The sequence below is a fragment of the Mycteria americana genome, chromosome 12 (genome assembly GCF_035582795.1).
Source record: "Mycteria americana isolate JAX WOST 10 ecotype Jacksonville Zoo and Gardens chromosome 12, USCA_MyAme_1.0, whole genome shotgun sequence".
NCBI classification, from domain to species: Eukaryota; Metazoa; Chordata; class Aves; order Ciconiiformes; family Ciconiidae; genus Mycteria; species Mycteria americana.
The window spans coordinates 16,693,041-16,714,715 of NC_134376.1; the positions used below are offsets into that span (position 1 = coordinate 16,693,041).

Consider the following 21,675-nt stretch of genomic DNA (forward strand, 5'->3'; position numbering starts at 1 on the left):
ATTTCAAGTGAAGAGAAGAATGGGAGTCTGGCTGCAGCATTTCCTTCACTGCTACAACAACAGATTGGAAGAAGCTGAGAGTTTTGATGCCTGGAAAACTGGATTCTGAATCGTGAGAGGCTTTGAACCCCCCTCCTCCCAAATAAAACAAAACCCTTTGACTTCTTCTCTCAGCAGGAGGGGGAGGGAGGGCGGATTTACCATGAAGACAAATCGAAGATGCAGAGCCCTGCTAGCAGTGAGTCTGAATCTGATGGCTCTCCTCTTCTCTACAACAGCTTTTATCACGACCCACTGGTGTGAGGGCACACAGAGGGTCCCCAAGCCGAGCTGTGGGAAAGAGAAGAAGACAAACTGCCTCAACTACAGCGGGAATGAGACTGCAAATGAGACGAACCAGAATGTGGTTCATTACAGCTGGGAGACGGGAGATGACCGCTTCCTTTTCAGGTATTTCCACACTGGGATCTGGTACTCCTGTGAGGAAAATATCAATGCTGCTGGTAAGTATAAAACAACTTCCTTACAGCTTGTGTTGCTTTGTGTTTGGCTCAGTGTGATAAACACACAGGCAAGCTCTTCCGTGCTGTATCTTAAAGCAGATTCACCCTGCAGAGAGAGGCAGGATTTCAACAGTTCTTTGTTGAAAAGCAACCTGTTTCCAGCAAGAGCAAGGATTTGCTTGTTTACCTGCTGGCTGATGTGGGATCTGTGCTCTAAAGCCAGCTGAACCTCTGATAAGCAATATGTGCTACCCTCATGGGCACTGCAGCCAGACACTGGTCAGTGCTTCCCTTTTGGGAGCTGCTCCATGGAGCACACAAAAGACAGCGGCTGGTAGTTGTTAAGGAGGTTCTGACATCTCGTTGTAATTGCCCCCGAAATAATGCCTAGGACAGTGGCCTGAATGACAGGGAAAGCACAAAGGTCACAGTTTTTATCAGGCTGTAGCCTAGACTTCCTCTTTTCTGGCATCTCTTAAGTAAATGACCACCCACAAACCCTTCCTGGTGGCTGGATTGTATGTCTGTTGAAGTAGAGTAGAGAAATGGCAGTTAAAGGGCACAGCTGGGCACAAGAAAGCTCATTTCTGTTCCCTGCTCGGCCATTTACTTGCTGAGAACCACTCGAGAAGACATCTCTCCAGCTTATCAGTGCATTCATTTCCTCTGCTGTACCCTGGCACTCACCAAGAAATAAAACACTGGGGGCTGGATGGAAGGTAGCAGCCATGGGACTCATTTCAGTCTCAACAGATGCAAACTGACAGTCCCTTCTCCCAGAGCTGTCTGGTAGAGCTAACATCCAAACTGCTTTTGAAAGAGCTTTTTTCTAGATTATGTGACTGGAAAATAAAGTTTACAAATGTGACACAGTATAAGAGGGACAATGATGGCTTGTGGATGCTGGTTCCTGCTTGCTGGGCTGTTTCCATGCTATCCTGCCGTTGCCCAAGGAGTAGACTGGGGAGTTGGTCCTTCACCACTGTTGGAAGAGAGGAACAGTTAATCATCCTATGCGTCGTGTCTCTGAGGACACAACCTCCTCGATAATAGGAATTTTATGGGGTTTTGGTAAAACTACTCTGTAAGAATGTACTATAAAGTGGGGCAAAGTTGTAGGGCAGCTCACAGTCCATTTCATCCCAAGGTGCTGTGTATACTCACTGGTATTTTTGAGAATAGTGCTTCAAGAACTAGTCAGTCATTAAAACTCAATTTAATGTACGAGAAAGAAAGTTCATGAACTCCACCCTTGGGACTGTCAATAAACAGCTCCATGCTGAAGTGAGTGCACCGAAGTTACCCTCTTGATGTCAGAAAAAAGTATAGAAAAAAGATGATTTGTCTTACTGATTTGGAAATAAACTTAGGCCACAGCAGCCTGAGTGAGCAGCTTAAGACTCTCCGACTTTTTGAGCATCTTAGCTGGGATTGGGATGATGAAGCATGCCCACATTTCTAGCAGATATTGAAAGCTTTCCAAGCCAAGATTTATGTGTGAGATAACTTGTAATTGTGTGACTCTAGCCCACTCAGAAAACTGAGGTATCTGTGGGAGAAGAGAAATACAGTGATCTATTCTGTACTGGGTAAACAAAGCTGTGCTGTAGTGGGTGATTTCAGGAGATAGCTGGAAGCCAGCTCTAGAAAGTTATGGTGAAAGCAGGAGCGAGTGGGTTGTTTCTCGCCTCCCCACACTGCCACAGCAGCCACATGTGTGTTTCCTCGTATTTGAAACACTATTTGGAACACTTATTTGAAACATTTGGTGAAAAGTACTCTTCAGTTAGCAGACCAGGAGTGACCAACCTTTAGAAAGGATCCAGCCAAGTACAGGGATATATTGGCTTAGACAGACAGCTGCCTCATTCAGGATTTACCATAGTTTTTTCCGGTAAGGACAGGAATGGTGTAATGGACATGGGTCTAAATTTGTCCCTAAGAGCATCAACATAAAATAACCGTGAAAGATCTTCATTCAGACTTACTGGTTTGCAATACCAGACTGTCAGTATGTTGTCATGGCCTTTTGCGGCCTGACTGGTGATCATTTTATCTGAGCTCCAAGGGCGGCGAGGCACCAGCCAGCCCCAATCCAGCAGCACTGTGATCATGGTTATACATACACCCACAACGCTCAATATATCTGTGGGTAATCCATCCCTTAGGCTCACCACACTGTCCACAGCACGCTTACTGACCACAGTCCTGTAGGTATCACAAGTCATACAGTCACCATGTGGTTAATAAACACCCTAGAATGCCAGGAGAACATCAAGAAAATATCACTAAGCACACAGACAGTAGTGTATTAAATTAGTCAAAAGCACTAGCCTGAATGCACTCCATACTTTCAGTAACACCTTTCTTAAAGCTTTACCAACAGCATACTGAAAATGACTGCAACAACAGCCTTCCTCCAGGCAAAGTCCTTCCTGTAGCCACTCCATAGCCTCACACCTCTGTCAGCAGAGCATATGGCCACAGCCTATGGTCAGCACCACTCCTACTGCTCCTTACCTGTCCCTGATTCCTCACTGCCAGTGTCTGAAGCTAAGCAACATGAATCCTACCAGGAACACATGAATGCCAGTAACCCTCTCTGTGGTTGTGATGCTATCAAAACGCTCCAGAGACTCCGAGCTGTGAGCCACATTCTTCATCTAGCCACCAGGCTTTTGATTTCTCTCTCCCTACAGTCACAGTACTGTCAAAAGTTTCTGCTCTCTGCACTGGTGCAGCTGCAACACAGCAGATCTTGTAGTGCAGACGCAACAGGGCCAGTTCCCCGGAGGCTGATACTGCAAGGGACAAGATTGCAGGGCTTCCAGGTGGCTGGAGGGGCTGGGACTCAGTCACACCTTAAAATGACATTTAGGCTTCAATCAAACAAAATTTTTGAGTGTCTTCTCCTCCCACTCTTTATCTGAAATGTCCATTTAGAGTCCAGGGGTACAGGTGCAAAAAGCATGCCATACACTCTCTGTACAGAGAGTAGCGAAGCGGGCCTTCATCTTGTTGCAGGTTTCTAGTTTTCACTGACATCTCTAACAGAGATTGAATGCTGTGATTATTTCTGAAATGATTTGTGAATCTAGAGTTTATTTTTATCCAGCATGACTAGGACAGCTAAAGAATCTGAAAAGCATTTAGCACCTGAGAAGTATAATTGTGAATCCCCTCTGGGAACAGAGGGACTTGAGCATATATATTTCATTGGTGGGTGAGTCCTGTAATTATTTAGCACAATTTCTGACTCAAAAGTGTGCTGAATCCCGGTCTACCAAAAAGAGGATGAAGGCTCTCTTTTTCAGAGTGGGTTCAATGCTTTGGATCCCACATGGGTGGAGGTACCTTCTGTAAGAGCAATGCACCTAACCTCCAGAAGGGGATGAAGCTAAAGCATACCCTGTGAGCTCCGTACTCATGCTGGTCACGCACGAGCCCTGCTCTGCGCTCACATGCTGCACAGGGCACTTGGTGCCTCCTCTGGGGCCATGAATTCCTTGGCTGTGGCCAGGCGTCTCAGAGCCGAGCTCTCTATCATTTAATTTCTTTCTGAATATGACTTTGAGTGCGTATCTTATTTCACACCTGCAGTCTTGTGTCAGTACTGGACACCTCACAAGATACCAGCCAAGTGATGTGCTAATAGCAGCAGTGGTAAACCAGCTGGCCGATTCCGTGACTCAAGAACATACATGCCATGAAAAAATTAACACATGAAGTAGGTAAGGTGGCATACCTTATCCTAACAGGTAGAGGAGTTTGAGAGCTGGAAACCACTAACAAGTTAGCCTATTTTGCTCAATACTGTGTGTGCTTTGCTTTTAATAGAAAAAACCATGAACTCAGATCTTGTTTTAGTTGCTAATGAACAGACAATCTCAGTATTAACATCCACATTCAGAGGGAAAAGCAGCTGCCTAGGTGCCTTTTAAGAGTACTGTCCCATTAAATAAACAACGAGCCTTTCCATGTTGCTCCCCACGTTCCATAGAAGTCAGGGAGACCAGGAATGGGTATGCATAGGCTTGTTTTGTATGCTTGGCATTCTATTTTGAGGGCAAGAGGTCTGCAGCATTTTGTATGCTCTGTACCACATATTCTTTAGCACTCTTTAAGGAGTAAATGGTAGAGTGGAACTTACACGGTATGTAAGGATGCATCAAAATGGGCCATAAATATGGACATTAAAGGCACATTTGAGGAGTCAGAGAACGAGAGAGGTGTATCCTGCAGAAATGAATACATCTGCAACATATAAAGACATGAACTTGCCATACACTTTCACAGATCCAGAGGGGTACTGCATCACCCTTCTCCCCCGCCACCGTGTGATAATAAGCATATGTGATTCACCGTAGGCGGCTGTCCAGAGAGAGGGACCGGGGAGAAGCACCTTGTGAGTATATAATTAAAAGAAAGAGGAATTGGGATTTCTTGCTGGATTATGAGAAATATAATATAATTGGCATGACTGAAACCTGGTGGGCTTATTCGCGTGACTGGAATGTAAAAATTGCTAGTTATAAATTGTTTAGGAAGGAAAGAGCGGTAAAAGAAATTGAGGAGGTAGAGCTCTATACTAAAGATAAAATTTACAGCAATAGAGGAACTGAACCCAGGGAGCCTGGATAATCTCCATCATTGGATGTTGAAATAATTGGCACATAAAAATGCAGGTTTAGTAGCAAGAATCTGCACATTGCTGTATTCAAAGAAGACTGGAAAAAAATGGTACAGGCCACTTGACCCAGTAACCTTAGGACAGTTTTCAGGGAAAGCACTCAGTACATGGCAACAAATGGGTTTTATCAAAGGTAGGGTTTTGTTAAAGGTAAATCTTTTAACAAGATTAATCACTTCTTGGACAAGGGTAATGCATTAGACCCAGTCTCTGTGGATTTACAAAAAAAGCATTTGATGGAATGTCCCACTGAAAATTCTGTACAGAAGAACTACAGAGAGCGGGGAGAATAGTAACAACATAGTGATAGATGCAGACGTGCTTCCACACTGGGGAATGCTCGACAGCCTGAGCCTCTTCAGACTAGAATGAAGGCACGCTGTACAGAGAACTATGATATTGGTGGGGGTGAACAGGGAATGACAGAGATCAGACAAGAAATATCCTTGACTGCTTCCATGATTTAAGAACAATAAGGCATAACAGACAAAAAGAAATACTCCTCCTTACAGAGCTCCCTGCCAGGGAATGTTGTGAAGGCCAAAACTGGGGATTGCATGGATCCAGGGAGGAAACATCCATTCGTGTTACTAACATGATGATTTGAGAGCAACCTCTGACCAGAAAGTCCCCGAACTACTAATGCAGTACTGATATCACAAGGGGGGTACACGAGCAGAATCACCCTACATCCACCCCTTTGTTCTTCCCTAAACATCTATCACTGGATGACGATACAAAGATAGGTAGAGCTTTTGCTCGAGTCTGTGGGGCAGATTTTATTTTATATTATTTATTATGATGGGGATGAATAGAGAGATTGTAAACTGATTAAAGAACAGTCTCACAAGGAGGCTGTGGCAAGTAATATAAAAAGGGAAATTATCACAATGGATGTCAGATATTTCTAGTTGTCCTCAAATTTGGGTTTGGGACCGATTCTGTCATTGCTGAGATTAGCGACCTGGGAAAAAGAACTAGGGATACAATTCATGTCACATAATTTATTAAAAAAAAAAGGCAAGGTGAATCCCACGGCAAACCTATGGACATCAGCAAATGTAGATATCTGTGCCTAAACTGATCAACATCACCGTTACAGTCATAGAGAGTAGTGAGTACTTCTTGAGGAGATTAAATTCCTCCTCATATGGGATGAATTGAGCCCTGGGATTACAAGTTTTCCTCATTGGCCAAAAAGGAATCTAAGAAGTTGCCATTTCTAACACAGAAGGCTTAATTTGAAGAGAATAATCCTACTTTAAATGCACTCCTTATATATGCTGTGACACAAAGTCTGGGAATATTGGCATTACAGAGGAGAGATTTTTCTGCATAACTGAAAATGTGAGCTGGTCTGATAGAGTCGTAAGGATAGTATTAAAATAATTAAAAGAAAAAAAAATTAAAAGCACCAAACACAAAGGCATAAGATTCTGTGAGGCCACAGGTAGTTATCAATTGTGAGAAAAAGTAAGAAACAAGGTGTGGGCCAGTATTTGACTGTGGGGTGACTGAGCTGCAAAGTGATGCGATATTATTCTAGGGAAGAATCAGCACCACTGTACAAGGCACAGGTAACACCACTGCACTTTGTTAATGTCATCGTGCATAATTATGGTAAGAAGAAGGGGGAGGTGAAATAGATGCAGAATGGGATTTCCAAGGTAGTTAAGGAAAAGAGAATCTCCTTCAAGAAAAGAAAAGAAAAATTGGTCCTCTTTAGTATAACAAATTGAAGATCTAGAGGGGATGTCATGGTACCTTATATATATATGGGTAAATATCAAGAAAAGAATATGACTTAAGTAACTTATCGAGGAAAAAAAGTGAAAATCCAAGGAGGGTTTCCTAGAAAGTGCATCTCTGGAATTCACTTCCACAGAGGGCAGTGTGAGCAAAGGAAATCCACGGGCTGAAATGGATACTTCTTAAGCTCACAGAAAGAACTGTATGAGGGAAGAGGAATGTTTCTGGCCTGAGGAAGCTTGGAGTGAGTCCTGCGTAGCTGGTTTGTTGGTATCTTAAGGAGGTCTGAAAGGAGCCATCATGGTTTGACTGCCTTGCTCACACCATGTCTATATTCTTCTACATGACATCCATGCTTCAGGGTTGCCACTGGTCACCAGCGGGAGCCAAGAAAAAAAATAGTTGCTGACTTGATGCATATCATGTTTTCTGGAGGATTTTATGCCTTCTCCAAAGCATCAGAAATTGGCTACAGGTGGAGACAGTATGTGAGGAGGTTGCTTTGCTGCTGTTGACATTATTACGGCTTCTCAGTATCTAATTGGTATGTCTGCTCATGCACGGAACATTAAACTGATGATCTAATTTGGGATCAGAAGAGAAATCTCCCTCAGGCTAGATAACAGGGATAGTAACAATTTTTTGCCTTCCTTTACAACATGGGGAAGGGTCCATTTCAGAAAAGTCCTTGTGAACTCCTCCTAACAAATCCTTGGCTTTTTGCTTACAGGATAAGACAGGCCTGGCCATAGGAATTTAAGCTATATGATAAGAGCCTTCAGATCTGTTCGTGTTCCTCATAATGACTCTTGCTCTCTTCCTGTGGTATATGGTAGCTGTGGTTCCTGTGGTGGTGATTGCTTTATTACAGACCTTCAGTTTTTTATAGGATGTTGGGGATATTTTGTGTCTGCAGTGCACTGGGAATTTTGGATTTTAGGCCCTCCTGAACCTGCTAGACACACTAGCTGTATGAACATCTATCATACATAAAATGTGGAAATAAAATCCCTGCAGACTGAGACTCATAACAGAGTAAAGTAAGGGACTAGGCAGCGAACTGCTCCCTATTTGATAAGTTACTCTCTATCTCACAAGCAAAAACTGTGTTGCTTTCTCTTTGGATGTGTCTATCCTCAACCATTTAACCCAGCAGTCTTAAAGGAGGTATCTGATAGTTCCTTGTAAATGGAATAAACAGCAAAGTGCTGGAAGACTAGCACATAGGTCCCATATTTCAAAGAGAACTGAGGTGTTTACCCTGCTGCCAGTTAGTGCAAAATATGAACAGATGCATTCAGGGCTACAGAAATAAATACGGGATGGAATATCAATCATCATGGTATCCCCATGGTTTTTAAATTACACCAGACTCAATCCTGATTTTAAAACTCTCCTTATATGGAATTCACAGAACTGGCTTACTGGCAGATCTCAAAATGGGGACTTACCAGGGAATAGAGCTGCTTCTAGCAGGACCCTCTGTTAATCATGAATTAGTGTAATGTTATTCAGTGTTCTTGGTGGTAAACAAAATGGTAATATAAATCTTTGCTGATCTAGCTTACAAATGATACAAGGACTACAGAAAGCAGTAAATAATGAGAAGCAGATGTTATTTCTACAGAACGACATGGCTTGTAGAATAGTCAGAGGCAAACCAAATTCACTTTAAGGTGTTCCACTTGCATTTGGCTGGATTTGGGCAGGGAGAAGGACACAAACTATGCTTACAATCTGAGAAATTGATTGGGAAGCAGAGCCACTCCACCACGTCTAGACTCGCTAGGTTTGGAGTCTGTCACACAGACCCCATCGACACATCATACTGTCATTCAGCCTGATTTCACTTTGCATCACCTGGCCAGACAAAAACCACTAAATGAGACTTTGTTGCAAAGTTATTAGGTACAAGCTCGGAAATAAGGTTCACAAGAAGAAATGCAAGCACAACATTTTTCACTTGATTTCAAGAACTGTATATTCATTTGCAGCGTACTGCGTGTACTGTCTTACTGCCCATCTTGTTAACTTCCTTTAAACGTCTGTGGCTGAAAAGTTAACTCAGTTTCCATGCTCCAACTCATGTGTGCCTGCCTGGAAAAACAGGATGCCTCAACCCAAAAAGCAACTGAGCATCTTTCGGTAGGGAAGGTGGGAGAAGTTTCTGGAGTTCACTTTGAAGCAGGCAGCCTAAATTGCAATGGCTAAGAGGAACAGAGAGAGGACAGATGGGCAAGCCAGGGAAGAAATACTGTGATGGTGCTAACTGTGGAGAAGAAGTCCAGGTTGATGTGGTGCAGGCTCTGACATTCAAGGTCCCCTCCCCTCCAGCAATCCCTTTGCCTCTTACCTACAGTCACTTGGACGTGTTTCAGGCTGCAACCTCAGGACCCGTGTTCACAGCGACGTGCCGTGCCATCAGAGTAATGCTCTGTCCGGAATCTGTCTTTCCCTCCATTTTGGCACACGTCAGCTTTTGATGTTTTCATTTTCTGGAGTAATCCCATCCGTGAAAAGGTGTTTCCTTCTTTGCTGTCAGTGACTTTCATCTCTGCCTGCCCTGCTTGTGTAACTCCGGAGCAAGGGCACACATCCAATGCAAGCACTCCGGTTGGGCATTATCTGGAGAGAAGCACTGGCACGGTTAAAGGATAATCCACATTGATCCACAGCTAGTAATTGGAAAGAGTGGGAGCTATTGAACCACATTTCTTCTACAACCAGGGCTTTAGGGTCTTATTGGTTACTTACTCCTTTGATCTTTGTTAATCACCAGCCTGAATGGAACTGCTAATGCAGTCACATGGGAGATTGTAGAAGGCATGTCAGACTTCATACGATGAGGTGTATGTATCAGCTACATCTTCTGTGAAGAGCATCGTTTCTAGTCTTTCACAGTTTCCTGGGGAGACCTTATAGTGCCACAGACACTGGATCCCCAATAACTAGTTGATTTTGGCATATTTACATTAGCGCAGAGTAAGCACAGTGTGGCAGATGGTCACCTGTGGGGTGAACAGGTGACAATCCTCCTCTTCCCGTTCCACGGTTTGAAATGCTTAAAGCAACTCTTTGCCTGATGTGATGTTTTCCAGACTACAAAGTCAGGTCTTAATTGACACCAGAATCATTGAAAGCCTCTCTCAGCACCATTGTTTCCTTGATTCTCCCAATCATTTAAAAATCTGAACTATTTTCCTGCTCTCCAAATGATAGATGTGTGTACACATCCGTCAGGTCTTACCAAGATAATCAGATGAGTCTTGTGACTTAGATGTGTTTCAATTAGACATGATTTAAGAGCAGCCTGTGGAGATGTTTGCTTTCAGATACTGTGCAAGATTTTTCACATCAGGGAGAGTTTCAGTGCAGAAAACGCAGCTGCCATGGCACACAGTCCCAGTCAGCACAAACGCGCTGGGGTAGTCCCTGCTCTGCCCGCGCCCTCTGCCCCTGCACAGCTATCTACTGCTCCAGTGAACCCAAGGGGAAACTCCAGAGTGTGGATGGTACCTCTCTGATAAAATTATTACTGTTTCTTTGTGAATATGTGAATTGAGGAAAAATGCATGCCTGAAATGAAAAAGTAGAAAGCTTTAAGCTTTTCCCCTTTAAAAGGTAGAAAGTTTTAAGAGTTTGAGTTTGCTGAAAGAGAACAGTAGTATAGCACTCAGATTTAAAAACAAGCCCAAAAGGGAAAAAGATTGTGACTTATCTCAGCAGAGGTTGAGAAATTGAGCAAATTCTCATGTTACTTGGAAGTAAGAGAAACGTTGATGGGCAGCAGCTATGAATGACAGCTGTCAGAGTGAGAGAAAGCAATTTTTTTCATAGTTCAAGACATATTTTAGTGTAATTCTGTGTGATCTTGTTTATTTTCCGGAAAAAATATTGGCCCAGCAAGATCAACATGGTCAACTGGAAAACGTTGATTTTGCAGATTAATACTCGATTTTTCATTAGAAAAAAATTCAATTAAATACTCTGTCTGGGATCAGTTTAATCAAAAGTGGAATATTTCACTTGTTAATTAACCTGATACAACTCAGTTTGAGTGAGCTCATTAACCTGTATTTTCCCTAATGTAGTACTTTATTTCGCTGAAGTTGTGTTGCAGTCCTCAGCCTTGTCTAGGCTGGGATCCCTTGAGGGTTATATCTTTTTTTAGACAAATACAATAATTTTACTCTCAGTAGATGATGTGGGATCTCTTCAGAATCACATGACTGCAGATATAATTGGAGAGATAAAGATTTGTTAGGGCCTATTGGGAAAAAAGGGGACCTTGTCTTTCGTAGGCTGGGAGCCAGAATGTTACTAAAAGGGAATGCTGTTTAAATGAAATTTAATCATTTAAATTTCCATCAGAACTGTACTTTTGAACTTGTAAAATTTTATGCAGAGTAAGTGAATACAGACAGCTTTTTCTTTTTTTTTTTTGCAAGATGAAAAGCAGAGTTGTAACAGAGATCCTTCTTTCAGTCAGAACTACCGGATCTCTTTTAAGTCAAATCAACTAGAATATTTTGAAACCATGTGGTTGGAAGACATACAAACTAGGATTTTTCAAAGTTGTTTTTATTTTGCTGCCCTGGTTATTAATGAGGCATTTATCACTGGCTCACAGAGGAAATAACTTGGGAACATAGGCCCAATAAGTATGATCCAGGACATCAGCTTCTGGTCCTTGCTATTGCAACAGCCATGTTATAAACTTAGAATAGAATCATAGAATTATTTAGGTTGGAAAAGACTTTTAAGATCATCGAGTCCAACTGTAAACCTAACACTGCCAAGTCCACCACTAAACCGTGTCCCTTAGTGCCACATCTACACATCTTTTAAATACCTCCAGGGATGACGACTCAACCACTTCCCTGGGCAGCCTGTTCCAATGCTGGACAACCCTTTCAGTGAAAAAAATTTTCCTAATATCCAATCTAAACCTCCCCTGGCACAACTTGAGGCCATTTCCTCTCATCCTACCACTTGCTACTTGGGAAAAGAGACCAACCCCCCGCCTCTCTACAACCTCCTTTCAGGTAGTTGTGGAGAGCGATAAGGTCTCCCCTCAGCCTCCTTTTCTCCAGGCTAAACAACCCCAGGTCCCTCAGCCTCTCCTCATCAGACTTGTGCTCCAGACCCTTCACCAGCTTCGTTGCCCTTCTCTGGACACGCTCCAGCCCCTCAATGTCTCTCTTGTAGCGGGGGGCCCAAAACTGAACACAGTATTCAAGGTGCAGCCTCACCAGTGCTGAGTATAGGGGCACGATCACTGCCCCAGTCCTGCTGGCCACACTATTTCTGATACAAGCCAGGATGTTATTGGCCTTCTTGGCCACCCGGGCACACTGCTGGCTCATATTCAGGTGGCTGTCGACCAACACCCCCAGGTCCTTCTCTGCCAGGCAGCTTTCCAGCCACTCTTCCCCAAGCCTGTAGCGTTGCATGGGGTTGTTGTGGCCCAAGTGCAAGACCCAGCACTGAGCCTTGTGGAACCTCATACAATTGGCATTGGCCCATCAATCCAGCCTGTCCAGGTCCCTCTGCAGAGCCTTCCTCCCCTCAAGCAGATCAACACTCCCACACAACTTGGTGTCATCTGCAAACTTACTGAGGGTGCATTTGATCCCCTCGTCCAGATCATTGATAAAGATGTTAAACAGGACTGGCCCCAATATCGAGCCCTGGAGAACACCACTTGTGATGGGCCACCAACTGGATTTAACTCCATTCACCACAACTCCTTGGGCCCGGCCGTCCAGCCAGTTCTTTACCCAGAGAAGAGGACACCCGTCCAAGCCATGAGCAGCCAGTTTCTCCAGGAGAATGCTGTGGGAAACCGTGTCAAAGGCTTTACTGAAGTCCAGTTAAACAACAGCCACAGCCTTTCCCTCATCCACTAAGCGGGTCACCTTGTCGTTGAAGGAGATCAGGTTGGTCAAGTAGGACCTGCCTTTCATAAACCCATGCTGACTGGGCCTGATCACCTGCTTGTCCTGTATGTGCCGTGTGATGGCACTCAAGATGATCTGCTCCATAAGAATATGAATACTTAGAATATTGTCTTAAAGCCTATGCTTTTTTGGTGTGTTTTCTGCCCTCTTCCCCATTTCCAGTCTAAACCACCAGTTTACTGAGGTATACTCTGGACAAATCCAACCACTGTTATGCAGTGTGGGGTCCTGAAGACAGGAGCAAACAAACCATATATTTTATGCAACTGGTGGAAGAAACAGTAGAATACATGTGGGTCTCCCAAAGGCTTAAAGTCAGAGTGATTCCAGTGTGCACATTGAGCTTGGGAGTACATCTGTGTGCTACAGTGTAGACCCAATCTATGTACACCTAAACCTGCCTTTCCAGCTGCCCTATATAGCTCTCTAATTGCTCCCTAGTGTCTTCCATAGACCCACAGAAGAACGCCAGCCTACATCCACGTTGGAAGCTGCAGCTAGGCACATCTGATCTGTCGCAATGCAGTTGCACTGTGCGCGCAACAAGGTGTGCAAGAGCATAACGGGGAAAGTAGCCCAGAGCCCTGGAGCCAGTGTATCATGCAGGCCTGATGGCTCTATGGGACCTGTTTGTCTTAATTTTCAGGCAGGATTGAATTTGGGGGACTTAGAAAAGCCACTTCTCTTTCTTAGCTTTTGCTTTCAAATTATTGTTCAGGCTAGGGAGTACAGATGTCTCTGAACTCTGCCTGAGGAAGGTAAGAGGAACAAGTACTTGCCTCCATCGCAGAGTCCCAGCTGTCCAAAGTGTGTGTGACACTCTGAAGTAGGACTCTTCAGTGGAGAAGGTAAAAGAGCAGCCCCGCTACCTCCATGTGCTAGGGCAAGGGAAGTGTCTGAGGGACTGATCTGCCTATCTGAGGTGACAGGACATGTGGGTGACCCCTCCACCATGTGCCACTGCTTGTCAGTGGTGTCCTGCAGTGCCTCCTTCCCATCCCTGCACCAGTCTTACTCTTTACCAGCTCACTTACTTTCTCCAGAATGCAGCTCCGCCAGCAGAGTCCCCGCTTTTCACACAGCCTTCTAGTTTTTCCTGAAATTATTTGATTTTGCAGACATGAGATAATTTTCATGACAAGTACGTGCCACAGACTTGGAAGGGCTGGAAGCTCAGGACTTCCCACCACATTGTGAGCAGCAGAAGGAGAAGAAAGAGCACGGGCCTCATGCTGGAAGCAAGACAGAGAGATCATCTCCTTATGCTGCCACAACTTTCTCTCTCATTCCCTGGGACTGACGCACTGATAACATCCACATCTTCCTGTACACTGGTTCCTAAGAACACACAGAAGCCCAAAGCTGAGCTTTCTTCAGTAGAAGCTACTGAGGAGCTGGAAAACATTTGACCTGCAGTGCTGCGGGAGCTTCCACAGCTGCAGAGCCATGAAGTGGGTAAAGTCTCAATGAGCCCGTCTGAGAAAACGCTGTGCGTGCTCCTGGGAAGCTGAAGCCTGGGGAGTTTAAGACCCAGGGAATTTCTCCTCCCTTGCCTGTTTGCTGCTGGTGTCCTTTCCAGTTCAGGCTAGGCATGTATTCAAGACGCAGGTGCACGTGCACACGGACACATGCAAGCATGCACGACACTGATGTGGCTGGCCACACAGACCAACCCAGAGAGAGCTGTGCCTTTACCAGCACCCACAGAAACAACAACATCGCTCCCATCAGCAAGCTCGCTCCTCCTCCTCCTCTCTGGCTGAGCAGGTCTGAAGATCACTAGTGAAACATGCACACCCCTTCCCCCTCTAGATGCACAAGCACATCACGCTAATGGTCCCTCATGGGCTCTAAGTCTATTATCCATACCAAGACCTCAAGCCCTTTTCCTAGCCGCCAGCTCAGACCTTGGGTCTTTCCAGGTGTGTCTCCTCCCACTCTCTGGCTGGTTCAGTGTGAAGTTCCCTAGCTCATTACAAATACACACATATACATGCACATATGCAGGATTAGATTAATTAATTAGGATTAATTAGAGAAAAACACACAAATTTTGGGCTTTCCAGTTGCTGGTATCCAGACCTACAGGCCCCTATGACCCATGCCCCGTTCTCGGGAAGCCCAGCAGAGACACAACTGAGTCTGTGCAGAGCCAGCCTGGTTAGGAGGGAATGCATTTGCAAGGGCTTGCATAGATGATGTTTCTACCTCACCCTTGGGAAGCCACAGAAGAAGCCAGTACCAAGTGCTTTGCTCTTATTGATGTTTAGGTCGTCAGTCAGTCCTCTCTCCTCAGCCTCCAGCAGCTCCCTGACACTGCTGAGCTCCAGAGAGCTTCACGTGCACTGTACGTGCCCACTGCTCCTGCATGGAAGCAGAGAGCATTCAAGCTAGATCACACCTCGTCTTTCTATGTGAGTTATGTGCAAGAGATATCACTCCTTGGCTTTCTCCTGTCAGAATCGCTGCCACAACTGGGTGAAGGCAGGAGTATCAGGGGGATGAATCCCAGACACTGTTCTTGTTGCATCCCTAAACAGCCTTTTCTGTATTCTCTAAAGACTCTCCAGGAGCCTGGTTATGAGGAGAAGATGCATCTGGAAAAGGGCAGCACAGCAGGTTAAACTCTGCCAAGTCTAAAATTAAACTTAAGAGGGCTTAAGAGATCAGTTATACAAGATACCCAAAAATAACTTAGAATAAATCCTAAGAGGAACAGTGAAAGCACTGCTGACATCTTCAGTTCTCAGTGAGATGCACGTCTGCACGTTGAAGTATGAATGTGGTCTATAAATACCACCAGTGGTTACCATTGAAAATGGAGGAGGGGTTTCCAGTGTTCCAGCAACAGGGACAATGGAGGGAAGTGTTCTTCATCAGGAACTGCTTGTGCAGTTCCTACCACAAGCTTTAGCGGTAAACCAGGCACAATCCTCATCAGCCATTGAAAGTGAAGTGACCTCCCACCAGGCTTTTCTGTCTCCAACCTACAGTCATTCTTTGTGCTATGGCTCCAAAAGACCTTTTTCTGGACACTCCAGCATTTTCTGTCTATATTATTTAAACTGGAGGGCTCAGCCACAACCAGGTCTCCTGGGAGAGATGGTGTTCTGGGCAAGCTGATTTGAGGGAGGACAAGGATGCACATTCCTCCAAGTAGCCTGTGATCACACTCTCTACATCTGTCCCGCAGACAAGCACCTACAGCCAAACACTACGGTACCATTCGCTTCCTCAGTACCCAGGCATTTCAGAAAGGCTTTGTACCTTACCATGTATCTGAAAGGCACCGTGTATCTCCAGCTCTCAGAACAGCCCGTGCAGTTTCTGTAGTAGCAAATGCCATTCCCCTTTGGCTGCCTTGGGATAACATGCTAGAAAGTCAGGTATTGGTTAAAAGTTTCCAGTAATATGGCTTCAGATTCACTGCAACCACAGGTGAGAGATGACTCAGTGCTAACCAGTTAGCTTGAAGTCAGGTTAAGATAAAACTGCAATAAAAGCAATAGCTTACATCTGAAAAAAAGCTCAGAAAAACCAAACCCAAACCACAGATCCATATGGCTAGAATGAAAAATCCTGCTTAATCTGCTTATATCAAGTTCAACTGTAAGGGTCACTCTCCCTATATTCACTTGATTTTACGTCAATGCATTCCTGACACACCTCGTGCCCTAAAACTCAGAGTCTCTGGATGAGAATGATTCCTACTTGCAGCAAGTATCTTTTATAGTCCACCTATTTATCTCGATTTCTTGGGGAGGGGCCTAAAGTACACCACGTGTCAAAGGAAGTTGAGGGAGATGGGCTTTTCATGTCCCTACAAATAGAGGAAGGATGACTACAAAGACAACATCACAGCGAGAGAAGTTCAGGTTGGGCATAAGGAAACACTTCTCCAGAAGGGTGGTGCAGCCCTGGGACCAGAGTCGGAGAGAAACTCCATCCTTGGAGTCACTAAAGAATGGGTATCATCATCCTTGAAGTATTTCAAGATTTGGCTGGGCAAAGTCACAGCTGACCTGATCAGGCATTAGTGACAGTCCTGCTCTGAACAGGAGGCTGGACAACAGGCCTGCAGGGTCCTGTCAACACAGCGCTTCTGGGATGTGATTTCTGTGATCCACCAGGTATCTGTCAGTCTGTCTGCCCCAAAACTTAATACTTACTCATCTGACATTCCTTCTGCTCAGATAATGGACTGCCCTACCTACCTCTTTGGAAAGAGAGATGGTGCTTTGATAAGTCAAGTGTCACTTCCTTTTCTTGACTGTCCTCTTGACAGTGCCTGGATTCACAGAGTAGAAGTCCTTCCCTACGCCATGGAGATATCAAAACTTTCATGTCAACGTCAGGTGAACCTTTTCTTTTATAGCAACTTATACATAGACAAACAGACTGCAGACTATGTACACAACACTTTTTAGCATATTTAGCACAGGTTTAAAACTGCGAAAAATAAATAAATGTGGTAATAATAGCATTATAATAATAGATTGTTATTTCAGCACAGCTATCATTTGAATGGTTATGTTTGTCCCAATCCAGCCAACAAAGACACCAGGAAGATTAACATTTTCTATTGGTTTGTACATATAATTAATTACAACTAAGAAAAATTACACAGTGACTTCAACATCACCACAGCATTTCACTGTTTATTCTTTTTTAATGGCTCACATTTCCTGAATCAGTCTTTTGACTGTGCAATTAAAATTGAGTAAAACTAATAAAAAAACCTCTTCCTGAAGCTGTCTTTGCATCAATTAAAGTCTTAAAGGGCAAAATGGATTCTTCTCCATTACCTCTGGCAGGCATGCTGTGCTCTGATTCCTCGAGGCAGGCAGGCTACTGGGCACCTTGGAACATAGCGTATTGAAGGAAACACATACACTTGGTGGATGGATGCACCTAGAGCAGAGGAATTAATTATTTTATAATCTCTGATTGCCTGAGGAAGTAAAAAGAAAGGTCAAAACATTCGCCCTTAAGATACATGTCCGGCTCAGAAGCACTATGCTTCTCAAGAATGCCTGCAAAAATGGAGGTGGAGTCCTAAACAGAGAAAATTTAATTTACAATGATAAAGGGATGCAGCAGCCACAAAGCAGAGGGAGTGGCACAGGGCTGTGATGGTCACAGCAAGGCGTTTGCCTGCTTTTTTAACTTTTTTTTTTTAATTCTATGCAATTGCTTAGCTTGCTTTGTGCTTCGGGTTTTGTCTGTCCTAGTCATATGTGTCATATCTATCTATTGAGACCCATGGCAATGCTTCCTGGCACTGGGAGGTTCAGTCAGACCCTGGTGGGGCACAGGCATTGTCCTGACAATGAGAAGGAGGGTAAAATTGTTGGTGAAAGAGGCCTGTTCCCTCCCAATGCTACTCAATCTGGAGTGCAACACTGTTCCCGGCCTTGGAAAAGAGCATCACTGACCCACCAGGGACCCAACCATCAGAGAAAACAATTTTCTTCACTAACGGTATTTCATACTCCTGATCGAGGGACTGTAATCCTAAGGGAGAGCCCAGCCTTGTGAGCATAGAGTTTTTGGTCCAGGCTGGCGGCACAGGTAAACGTCTGCCCTCTGTGTGAGACACCGTAGTGGTCCTGCAGAGTCTCAGGTGGGAGCAATGGCAGAAACAGCGGTCAGAAAGAGGAGGCAGAGGAAAACCAATCAACTTCTGTCTCCTAAAATAATCCTTTTCTTTTAAAGGTGAAAAATGTCGAAGTTTTATTGACCTTGCCCCGGCTTCTGAAAAAGGTAAGACAATACAGTCAAGGCTTCTTCCCATTTTACAAATTGCATCAGTATTGTTTCTTGTCGTGCTTCAGCGCCAGGGGAAACATTACTTCCTAAGCACACAAGGACCTACGTGTCATCCAGATTACATAGGTGCAGGTGAAACAAATGCCAAGGGTTTAAGACAGCTGTTTACTCAGTTTATGCGGATCTGTCATTTCTCTGATGCATTTTCTCTTTATGCAGCTGAACTTTTTTCAAGAAAATAAAGATTTATATTGTGATACAGACATTTCCCTTCTTCCTCTAGTGAGGAAGGACATGCTACATGGTTTCCTCAGGCCATGAAGGCATTTATGGTCAGAAAACTGCGGTCACAGTACCAAATGTCTCTTTGTGAGAGGGAATCATGTAGATGCTTGTTTGTTTCATTTACCCTCGGAAAAAAAAATATATTCAAGTGCACAGAAAGAGGCAGGCTGCAAAGGTTTTCTGGAGTTGTAAATTCTCAATAGCAATTTAACCCATATTCCAAAATAGTATTTATCGGGAAAAAAATGGGTAGAGTTCAAGTAACAAACTGGGCAGTTGAGCCCATCCTGCTCCCTGCTCAAGACAGAGAGCTCTGCCCACAGCTGAAAAGGAGCACGAGCCTTGCGGTGGCCTTCACACTAACAAGGGGCTTCTGGAGAATCCAGAGGACAGATGAAAATTCATGTTTGTACAAAGAAGCGATGTATTTTGTTAGATCACTTGAGACAATCACAAAACCTGTTGGGCATACGGTACCTTCATCAGGTGTGACAGAGAGGCAGTAAGGGCTGTAAGGAACAATTGCTCTTAGTTTGTCTGAATTGCTGATCAGCTGCACAAATTGAAAGAGAAGGGCAATTACCATTAATAAAGCAGTGGGGTATTTCAGTGAGAGAAATAGTAACAGAGACAGTCTCTGTGAAATTCATTGTAAGTAAACCTAAATAAATTATGCACATAAGGGAAGAACAATCCTGGGATTACTGCCACTAATGGGCTCTGAGCTGAATCTTACACACACAAATGGGACCTTGGGGCATAACCGTTCTTATGAAACCACTGGCTCAACACTCAGCAGCGGTCAAAACGCAAACGAGCTGTTAGAGAGCATTAGGAAAGGACTTGAGAACAGAGCAGAGACTATCCTGTTGCATGAGGACTGTATACATCTGAGCACTTCCACTTATATAAAATATAGTGTGTTATTTTGTCCTTTTTACTCCAGCTCACAGAACAGCAGCAAGCATAATCAGAGTTCTGGAAGGTTCTGTACAAGGGCGAGACTAAGGCTCTTCAGCCCAAGGGAGAGACGTGTGAGAGGAGATATGATGGACATTGATAAAGATGTAAGAGGAGCTGAAAAGGCAACCTGGGGAATGGTAGTTCACTGCCTGTCGCAGTACAAGGACTATTGGGCATTGCATGACACCTTCAGGAGACAGACTCAAAACCAGAACAATGCGTCTGCTATAAAGGCAATGGGATGTTTTTGCGCTTTATCCGTTTTCTGTGAAAGTTCATTATGGTGCATAGTGCTTGGTTGCATCACCCACACACTTTCCAAAACAGCGTTTAGTGCTTTACTTTAAGTATTTCTTTTGGTTGTGTGAAACGCTGTCAGCAATTTTTTTAAATTGAATTTTAGAGTTGCTGCATGATGTCAGTGCATATTTCTAGACTATTCTATTTTTCCTCTTTGAGAAAGGGAGGCTCTTTTGGTGTAGTGGTATAAAGAAACTTATAACTGTTTCTGAAGTCTTGCCATGGAGTCGTAAGGCATATTGACAGAAAGAGAGGGGAATGCTCAGTCTGAGATGGAAAGTGCTGACCATCTGACTCATAAGCAACTGTAGATCAAGTAGGACACTGCAACATAGTTAATCTGAATTTTTCACCATTGTACTGTCCAGAGATACTTTCATCACATGTGAAGAGAAAATTGTGTCTCAACAATGCCCAACTTACTTTCACTGCAGAGTTCAACTTCTTGACTTCTTTTCTTCTCTTTTCCAGCTAGAAAGAACCTCCTATTCCTTTAATTTCTTCATCCCCTCACTCAGCATTGACTTTAATAGTCATAAGCTTGTCAACTACTCAGTTACACCCAGTGCTGGGACAGGTTCTTGATTCTTCTTCCAAGCAAATGAGATATGATAAAATGCATTGAATATAAAAAGTGGAGTTTAGTTATACAAATATATTGTGGCTTTCATAGTCCATTGTGTAACTGGGAATTTTTGGACTAAACTTATCTGTGCAATAAGCCTTCACTTACTCAGTTTCTATACACATTTTTAGCATCACTTACCACTAAAACGTGGTTGTTGAAGGTTTTGATTATCTAAAACGTCTCCATGTGTACATGCTCTGTTACTGCAACTGAGCACTCGGGCTTTCTAAAGTTTTCTTTGCAGTTGGTTTTCCCTGATCCAAATAAGACCTCTATCTAATCAACTTCTAAGCTAAATACAGGCTGTTGAAATACCTCTGAGCACATAATCTTCCACTTCTAAGGCACGCTAAAAAGAAACCTAAGAACAAACTTAGTCTAGTTGTGTAGCCAGTCTCTTCTAGAGTCCCTCCCCAATTAACAGCAAGTCAGTATAAAACCTCTGCATAATATTTAAAACCGTCTTAGCATAGAAAAGCTAATCACTGAAACACTCACAGTAAAATAAACCATCTATGGTACGGCCTACCTACATTCTTACCACAAATCTTGCATTCATAAATGAAAATGTTTCTTATTCTTACTGTAAGAAAGTAATAACTTAAGCTTGAGCTTCCTATCTTTAATCCATTTGTGTTGATCTCTAGTGTAGCTGGATACCATATTTCTGATCAGTTATTATACCCTTTCCATATATCGCACCAATGACATCTACTAAAAGGAGGCAGCAAAATTTGGGGCAAACAGACCCACAGTATGGTATAAATAAGCATTTCCAACCCACACTAGGAGAGCTCTTCCCTGCATTTAAGGCAGCTGCCAACAATC

At 43.8% G+C, this 21,675-nt stretch overlaps 1 protein-coding gene across 1 annotated transcript in view; it reads left to right on the forward strand.

Moving 5' to 3' along the window:
* Positions 1-202: 202 nt before the first annotated feature.
* Positions 203-21,675, forward strand: part of GSG1L (GSG1 like) — a 53,137-nt gene continuing 31,664 nt past the window's right edge. Inside the window, exons 1-2 of the mRNA XM_075514671.1 lie at positions 203-503; positions 18,618-18,665. Coding sequence (XP_075370786.1) covers positions 203-503; positions 18,618-18,665 — 349 coding nt within the window. The remainder of the gene's footprint in view (positions 504-18,617; positions 18,666-21,675) is intronic.